The 10,123-nt window shown below is 36.4% G+C and overlaps 1 protein-coding gene across 1 annotated transcript in view; it reads right to left on the bottom strand.

Annotated features, from left to right (window-relative positions):
* Window positions 1-3,076: 3,076 nt before the first annotated feature.
* The window catches only part of LOC124276898 (WD repeat-containing protein 7-like), a 56,511-nt gene continuing 49,464 nt past the window's right edge, over window positions 3,077-10,123 (bottom strand). Inside the window, 1 exon segment of the mRNA XM_046712566.1 lies at window positions 3,077-9,940. Within this exon segment, the coding sequence (XP_046568522.1) occupies window positions 9,755-9,940 (186 nt within the window). The 3' untranslated portion in view covers window positions 3,077-9,754.

The raw sequence follows: 10,123 nt of genomic DNA, 5'->3' as shown, positions 1-10,123 counted from the left end.
CCTTCATCATCCCGGGAGATACCTTTAACATGAAACAGACACTCAGTGAAAGAGTGGGCGCTTATTATTGACCCTGCCATTATTGGATCTGTTGATTTGTTTCTTTTCCCAGCTGGATCATTCATCAATTGTGTTTCTGCTTTTGACTTCACAGTGTACCTTACCTTAATCTTTTTTGAGTTTTTTTCAGTGGAAACCTTTCAAACATTGTTTGTAAATTTGAAATCTGAGTCAATAAATTATTGAAATACTGCATTTGTTATTGACATTAGAAATTATGTTTCATAGGCTGATTCAGGGGGTCTGGAAGCCTGTCTTATGGGTCTTCGTCTTTCCATCAACATTGAACAAAAAATGTATCATAACATTTTCACAGAATTTGTTCAACATAAAATGTTATTGGCAACAAGAAAAATATTTTGAAGACTTCTAGCAGTAACAATGGCAGCACATTTTTCATAACCAGTTCATCTCAGAAATCATTGGATACTCTGCTTTCAAATGATTAAAGAAAGTTCTTACGGTACTTTTCAATCTACACACCAGAAGACAAAGCTTGTACTTGATGTTTCCTGCCTGAAGATCCGGGTTAGAATTGATCTTTAGTAAGTCATGCTTGTCGTAAGAGGCGACTAACAGAATTGGGTGGTCAGGATCGCGACTTGGTTGACACACGTCATCGGTTCCCATTTGTGCATATTAATGCTCATGCTGTTGACCACTGGATTGTCTGGTCCATATACGATTATTTACAGACCGCCATATAGCTGGAATATTGCGAAGTACGGCGTTTCATTACACTGACCAAGATGCTATGTTATTCCATTGATACTGAAAGATGCCGTGGGGTACTAAAAATTTGTCGGCATTTCAATAATAGTTTGGAATTATTCTCGGTTCCACCATTAGGGTCCAAATCATCTTCACAAAGAATGGAACTCACCTGCAGAACATTGGATGAAGAAGACACAAAACTTAATACAATGTCTTTACTACTTTTATTACTTCAATGGAATGCCAACATACATGACTAAATCAAGGGGAATAACTATGTATATTTACGTTTGGTTCATTTTCTGTATCACACACCACTGGCACCCATGCACATCTCACAAAGCAGGTTTTGTTCATCTAACAGAGAGTACAAACACAGTCTTCTCTAAATCCTCACATATTGCTGCAGGAATGTTCTGCCCTATGATGGCTTCTCATGCAAAACTTCTGACATTTAAGATATTATATCCCCGAGGACCTCTATTATTTGATCTACGGTCTTTCAGATTCTCGTCAGTTCTTCCTTTGTTGCGATGCAGTGAAACAAATTCACTGATTCTTTTATTTTCAAAAGAGATTTAAATGTCCTTCGCTTGAGCATTCAGCTTTTTTTAGTGCGTAATACATAAAAGGTTGGCCTAACTGGTCATTAATCTGAATTTCTGAATCTATGCAAAATTTTAAAAAACCCAAAACTTCTTGTTCACAAAAGTCTATGAATATATACTACTAAAAAAGAAAGACAGTGGGATACATAAAAAGTGTTCCAAAATGAAACCTTTGAAACATTAGTTACTTAAAGGTTTCTGTGTCAAATATTCTGGTTTGTTCTTTCATGATCAGAAGATGGCCGTTGATTGATGACGTCCCTTGAGTGCAGTGTGCAAAATAGCCACTGGCCGGCTAGCCTGAGGCTAGTAAAAATCCAGTTAGGCTAGTAAGTCTCCACAGTCACTGGCCCGACTGTGGTCATTTTGTAAATTTATCACTCTCTCCGACTTGTTAAGTTATAGTACACTATTAAATCATGCAAGATTATGGCCAGATAAAAATGCTCATCATATCAGCAGGTTAGTGATGAAACCCGTGTCATGCTGACAATATCCTTTGCTTAGTTTCTACAGTCAAATTTTGGGCTAATGAATTATTTTGTGGGCTAGTAACTTTCAGGCATAGCTAGCCCCACTGACTAGCAAAATATGGAAACTTTGTGTGATACATCCCTTGTGTGGAGTGACACTGGTCAGAGTAACCTCAATGCAGATGTTTTAATAGTGACGGTAAGAGTTATTAGTAATGAAAGGGCATTGAAAATATAGAACACACTCATTTCTCCCCTTGACATCTTCTTGTTATATACATAAGGCCCAAATGCACTGTTATGATGCTCTTCGTAAGTATTACATGGTGTTAAAATGCTGATATCACTTCTCATGAGGACAGCCTTACATAAGCTGCACCTACATCTTCACCAGTGTCTGTTTTTAATTCTGTTGTCCAGTATTCTCCAGCTTCCTTCACTAGTTATTTTGGTTAATTTAAAAAAAACCACTTTGTAACTATGACACTGATAGCTGAAACTGTCACTACAGTAATTCTTTTATATACATGCAGAATACTAAATATGTTCTTTGTGAAAAAGCTGAATGCTCAGAAGGCTTAAAAACAAATATTCTTTCCAAACAAGTACTTGGCTGCATGATCAACAATGAACAAGTCAAACTGTAACAAGATTTAATCCTCAGGAATCATTCTGTAACCGAAAAGTTGATGTGAAATTCCTTCAAAATTCCGGTTTACAGGTTAAGTTGTTACAATATGGGCATAATAAACATACTATCGTCCATGAAACTAAATATATATCATGCCATGGTTACAGATTTATATTTGTATACAGTATTTGGCATGGGGTTGGTTGGCAATAAAAAGTCTTGAGAGCCAGATCTAAACACTACTGATAGCAAACAAATACCAACCTTTCTTAATTCTAGAAATTAACAACTTTTTGTACGTTGGCTGATACTGAAGCACATCGTGCTCAGGGCGTTATAATACATATTTTGGTCTCTGAGACACCAGCCCACTCTTCAGTACATAATATTTCAAGCTCCCTATTTCAACACAAAGGCAGAAAGGCTATCCAAGGATATGCCACATGATTTTAAAAGTAATTTATTAACATCCATTATGTTCTAAAGTTTTATTAACACCATTATGTTCTAAAGTAATTTATTAACATCCATTATGTTCTAAAGTAATTTATTAACATCCATTATGTTCTGAAGTCCTTTTTTTCACCTTATTCCCATATGACTATCCCAAACTTTTGACCAACTGCATCAAAATACATCCTTTTCTCACTAAAAAGATGAGCTGACATTTATTACATTTTTTTCAACAACCTTTTGAAGGACATGCAGCAGAGCCAGCAAATACAACTTTAGTTTCTACAGCTGAGGCAAAAAGATAAATAATTTTTCGAAAACAAAACAAAACAACAATTTACAAACTGAAACAGCCTCTCCTAAATCGTCCAAAACAGAACATGGATCTGGCTTCAGTTCAGGTTAATGTTTATTCTACCTTGTGGACTTGGCAGTGTTCAGCCTTCTCAAGTGACAATCATACCACACTCCGCCTCGTACCACTCACCCATTACAGGTATACAAGCAGGGTTACAGAGTCACAACAAATACACAACATGCAAGACATACAAAATACATTAAACCATGAATCTGGTCATATTATCTGATTGTGAAATAAACATGATTAAATATTAATGTTATACACAACATACACTTATCATCCCAAACTGGCTTCCATAGGAGTGGGTGACAGCAATAAAATTGCATCACAATACTTGCCAGCAACCATCACATCAGCTACCATGATGTAACTAAATTTCTCTGATTCTCTGCCACTGAAGCAGATTACACTCCAGACTAGGGGTGAAACGGTGTACCACGGTATTAGAAGAATCATGGTATTTTGCCTTCAGTTCGGTATACCGTATTGCTATAAAAAAAATTGGTATTTTCATTTTTTTTGGTCTTCATTTTATTAACGTTTTTAAACCTTTTCTAAAATGTATAGAAATGGAATCATGTCAAAATTTATGCATTTCTTTGCTAGACGGCTGCTCTTTCCCTGGAAGTAAGTTCTCACATACCGAACAAAATGGACTCAACAGAAGGCCGCAATACTTACAGTACCATGCTAACAGCATACCGTTTTAACCAAACTCAAAACACTGGTTATATACTGTCTACAGACTCAGGTTGGTGGTATGATTTTGGGTGATAAATACTCAATATAGAATCTCCCCCTTGTGTCTCTTTATATCAAATGCAACACCTCGGAGTTGAAATATCGTATTAATGAGAGTTGATAAATGTGACTCAAATATACACTAGAGTGATAATATCGATAAATACAAAGCTCAGATTCAAGAAGCCGTGTAGTCCTTATGAAAACTGTTAAGAAAATATTTAGGGTCCATAGATTAAATTACAGTAATAGAAAATCTCAGACTCCCTCACATTCTAACCCTCAAGATGTTGTAAGTCATCAGTCAATACACTGACCTCGTGCATTGATACATATTGCAATACTTGAATCACAATACTATATCTGCATTAATACTTAATTTGAGCTGTTTTTGCACAAAACTCTCCTAGTGGTCTGAGTAACAGGAGAGCGTAGCTAACAACCATTTTGTTTTAACTAGCAGTCAGACTTGCATTTTGTATTGTTACTGGTGATGTGGTTATTCCAGCAGGAGTAATTGTGTACTACTCCTAATAATTGTGGTCTGATGCCACATGTTAATGTTGAAGATCTATATCTACAATCAGATTCAGATATTTGACGATCCTTGAAGTTTGTCTCAATAACCAACTCTATGGGAATTATACACTAGTTCTAGGTTTCGTCACTTAAAGTCTAGTGTCAGCCACAGAAGTTTAATGAATAAAAGAGCATCCTCTAACAAAAATAACGCATAAGATAAGTCATGTTCAATGTATCCATAGTTACGTTTTCTTCTTTCAATGAGGAACGGGATGACTCACTTAATGACTTAAAACAACAACATTATTTAAAGCATGTTATTTATTCCACCTTTGCATGTTATTAGAGTTAAAGATTTATTCTGAGGACTCATACCGTGACTGATATTGATACCTTAAACAACAGTTAAGTATATACAATAGTACTCAATGTAACACTGTCACACAGTGTCACTGTATTATATGAGTAATATCAATCTAATATTTCTACATTTGTCATGGGGGGGTAGCCTAGTGGGTAAAGCGTTCGCTCGTCACGCCAAAGGCCCGGGTTCGATTCCCCACATAGGTAAAATGTGTGAAGCCCATTTCTGGTGTCCCCCGCCGTGATATTGCTGGAATATTGCTAAAGTGGCGTAAAATTAAACTCACTCACATATATCATGGCATTTGATATCTAAGGGCATTAATAGAAGTGGCAAAACCCTTTCAACATCCATAAACAAATCCATGATCTTTCCAACCGCAACATACAAAAGAATTGTTAATCTGAAGCTATACACATCATGACTTTTTTAAGAGAAAAAAAATGAAAAAAAAACACCTCTGAAACAGTTGTATCTGTTTGACAAGACAGTGAAATTAAATAATTCCCCAACTACACATTCCCAGTCATGTTAATATACAGCACTCTCATCATACATCATATATCATATATACATATTTACACATTTCACAGCCAAGGGGAGGAAGATCCTCATGAGTTCAATACAGGTGTACTGCTATAATCGTCAATACACACCAACATACATTAAGTACCAAGACACAACATACACAGGCATTGAAACAGCTAGAGCTATCTGGCTAAGCTACACATAAATCCATGAACAGAACAGAATACAACACAACAATACAATGATGAACAAAGTTTAAATTTATAAGAAAACAATTTTTAAAATTTTATCTCAACTGATAAGAGCCAAATTCTGTTAATAAACCATGGTGTACACTTTCTTTAGCAGGGCTGTTTAATATCAGAGTGTGACTAGGTTCCAACAAATTGCTAGTCCTTCAAAGTTAATTAGTCACTGATTCGTTGGTCTGCTCGTTCAAATTGTATTATGTAGATGAATCTCAACACTTACTCTAGCAGAGACACTGAGTTTCACACTTCGACATTACATCATGGCAACACAGACTATCATTGGCTGAGTGACCCTTCTTTATGTCATGCCATAGTAATAAGATTTCTAGATCCTAAAAAGATACCTTCAAGATAGCTATGGGCATATTTTAGAGGACAATTACCAAATTATTTTGTTTATTTCCTGAATACATTTATGAAGGAAAGTGTTCCTTTCACAGTGGTCCCCTAAAGATGGACAGAAGGAATGTGTAGAGACAACACATAAGACAACGTGTAGACATACACAAAATACATGATAATTAAAAAAAGATTTATAATACAAGCAATACCAGTAATGCGAGAACTTGTGGCTTCACCATAAGCATGTTGTATCAGTAGTAAGTAGTTGCTCCCAAACACCATCACATGAGTAGTCTCCCCTGCCTCAAACACACATACCCAAAGATTCTCAGAACAAAACATGTCTGCTGGTATGATTGAGAGTATTTAACTATTCCTAAGATATTTCTAAAATCTTTGTTATTTAATGTTTAATTAAAGAAAGAATGGTTGGTGTGCATTTTATGCTGACTGTTGTATAATACTGTTACCCATTGTGCCAAACACTTTATGATAGAGGTACCGGTATATTGAGCAAATATTCAAAGTGTTTGAAAGTTTTGGATGACATTATAATCTAAAATCTTTTAACAATATAAGCATAAAATGTTCACCTATGAGAAAATATAGTAGGAAGAGTTTTCAGGAAATTGAACAAGATGGTTCCATCAAACAGTGCTATGACATCACACAAGATGGCAATTCATTGAAGTTGTGGTGTGGTTTAAGGAAGATGTGGTGTGGTTTAAGGAAGACAAGGCGCTACTCAGATTCACTTCTGGATAATTTGACTTATATTCTGTAATTCTAGGCTTCATATACTGACTTTAATCATACGTAAATGTATGATAACAACAGTTTGGGTTATGCTGTAAACACCATTCCAGCAGACCTAATCCTGAATTCTACAGTACTTTGCAGAATGGACACAAAAGGTGACGTTTGTTCATTCAGCTATTGATTCTTATATACATTTGATCAAAATTGGATCTTTTCACAATAGGTCAGTTTGAGGCAGAGAAGCATCCACCCAAATGATGATGGTATATACACAGTTAGCTAGATGTTATACCCATTTCACACAGTACGCTACACTCACACTGTACATCATGGAGAGTCACTCCTTGCCCCAACATTACTGCAGACTTGAAGAGACCTGTCTTATCACTGTCAGAATTCTCATCAAATTTGTGCCCAAAATTATGAGTCTTTGTGACGTTGAAGAACACAAAATCTGGTTCAAAGAATCATAAGTGCTGGAATGTAATTCTAGATATTTTTAATATTTCTCCTAATGCAATTTGATTTTATGAACAAAATGTATTCTATAATCCATCTGGCAGAAGAAGTATGTCATTGCATGCCATTAATCATATAAAATATAACTTTAAGTAGATGCAGAAAATTATATTCCGAGATAATTGAGAGCAAATAATTTGCACTGCAAGTCTCATGCGATGCAAAGACAACATTAAGTCAAGTAGCACACATGTTAACTTCTACTGTCCATGTAGGATTTCCTTTACACAAGTTTGCATTCAAACTAACAAAGTTCCACTTATGGCTTCACAAATGCTTCAATGCTTTCAGTAGTACATGTACTTGGGAGTCCTATTATTATACCTGGTCCCCTACCCCTCCCAAATCTAAATTCCCAGGGGTTCACATGAATCACAAATAGCATTACTCAGATTGTCCAAGCACCTGTTCACCCATGATGTACAGCCAGTGCAGCTGGTGTCTTCCTCTCTCAAGTCTCCTGGTTTGTGTAGTGCTATGTACATGACTAGATTCGTCCCTATGTACACTAATGGAATGACTCAAACATGAATAGAATTGTTCCATTAACAATCACCTACCGTGTCGTGAACAAAAACAGTTTCTAACAATGGACTGTTACTAATATATGCTGAATTACTGTTAAACACACTTACAGAAACCAAGTCTAACTTTCCTGTTGATATTTGCATCCATTCATCTGAATGGAAAGCAGATATTTCGATAAGTATGTTTACCAGTATTACTGATGTGTCTTGTGATGATGTGTTTTGACTTGTTATGAATTCTGAAGATTGGAAAATGACTGGAATATTATGATTATATTCTTTTGCAACTCTGGCTTGTAATAAATCAACCTTATACCATAAATATTAAATATCTCAGTGAAGATAATAATGTTTTCAAGAACCAACCGTTATATTTTTAAGGGTAGAGGGAGCATCCGAAAATGTTACTACATTGTTTCAGCCAATGTTTCAAGACAGAGAACTTTTATCTATAAACAATAAGCCAAACAGTTTTGTTTGAACCAACAACACATTTTTTTATCATAACATCCAGGAGGAATTTATTTTTTTGCAAAACCTGATACCAAACAAATATATTCTTAAACAAACTATTACTTTTTTTTATTATCCAAGCACCGTCCCCGAACATCAAGTGGTTGGTCCCAAACTCTATTCCATTGCGTAGGTTATACTCCATGTTCTACACCACAATGGTTCACAGTGTTATCTATGTTTCATATGGTACAACCAGAAATGAAGGAATCCACTGCTAAGGGCTGTAATGATACACTTGATACAAATACTTCTCTTTATGAGTTTGATGCTGCGTGGTAGAATACTTGGTCCAGTCTAGTGAAGTCATATTTTGAGGTCGTGCAATTTGGAACCAGAACTGGTACTTGAATACTTGTGAATCTCATGGGCCCTATTGATATCTGGGTTCCCCCAGGGACACCACTCCTAGCAAACAATGCCCCATCAAAGCATATGGTATCTGACTGATGTGTACGATTACAGCCTTCCTAGCATCCTGACTTGTTTAATCCAGGAACTGTACAACTGTGATCACACTTTAGTGACTTGGATCACACTTCTCGCTTTGTAGACCTTTCATCAGCGCTAAATCAAGAAGCAGGCTACAATCTCTTGGCCACAGCGAAACCAAGTGTGAGGCAGATTACCTGTGTACCAGCCAGGACAGCACTGAAGGCTTCACTACATGGACTCAAGCTGAAGGACAATACATAGGGAGTCTCTAGGGTGATTATTGAGTACATCTCAACTACTCCAATTCTATCACTGGGGTTAGAAATTAATATATATTCACACTCAGGTTGTAAAAAACAACCAATCAGTTACAGATTTGCTGCCACCTAAAGGTTCATATGGCATAAACACAAATATGTCATCAGTCCATCCTCAATATTACCAATCATGGACAAGCAGATTTGAAATTTCAGCCATGACACTGCAGTATATGTACATATAAAATCCATAAAGTAGATTTCCTTGCATTATTTGTATGACAAAGTCTTACATTCTCTCCTTGTCCTACATACTGGATACCACAAGGAGGTACATCTCATTATTGTCTGACAGTTGCTTTAAGAACCTATATCAATGTCTCCTCATGCAGAGAATGGCAAATGGATTTTAACAAGTTATTACTTCTATTGACAATGTAGGATTGCTCCTGATGTTGACATCTAAGCTTGTCACCTACGCATTGCAACAAACAATCACGCTCTTGACAGATGATCAATTGTTACACCCCGAGAAGTCTCAGCTACATCAGAATATGTTAAACTACAGTCACTGACACTATGAAATATTGCTTGATGTCATTCATACATTTTTCAACCATCACCATTTTGATTCATTCCACAGCATTTCATTCTTGAAGCACACAATGCCAGATGCGTCGTAACAAATTCACCATCCTATACAGAATACTTTGTCTCTGTTCCATCAACAGTGAGCAAGACAACGGTTCTGTTGTCGATCCACACAAGTCTGACCAGTTTGAGGATGTTGGTGACCGGGGAGACTTGGCAAGGTGCGGTGGTGTACTGCCGAATACACTTAGTCTGTTGAGATCCGATACCAAACAGAGAGGACGAGGCAGTCTGCAACACAGCAGCATAATGGGAGAGGAAAGCCTCAAATGATGCATATCACAGATTATAACCAAGCACAGGTAAGGTCTTTACAAACCAAGCATTATTGTCAAGGCAAATTTGGGAATCTTCACACTTGTTGTTGATAGAAGGGTTAATTCACGGTGTAGTAATTTTACAAATTCTTCAATC

The sequence above is a fragment of the Haliotis rubra genome, unplaced genomic scaffold, assembly GCF_003918875.1.
Source record: "Haliotis rubra isolate DU_JTF1 unplaced genomic scaffold, ASM391887v1 Scf215, whole genome shotgun sequence".
Taxonomy (NCBI): domain Eukaryota; kingdom Metazoa; phylum Mollusca; class Gastropoda; order Lepetellida; family Haliotidae; genus Haliotis; species Haliotis rubra.
This window is presented reverse-complemented; position numbering and strand designations above follow the sequence as displayed.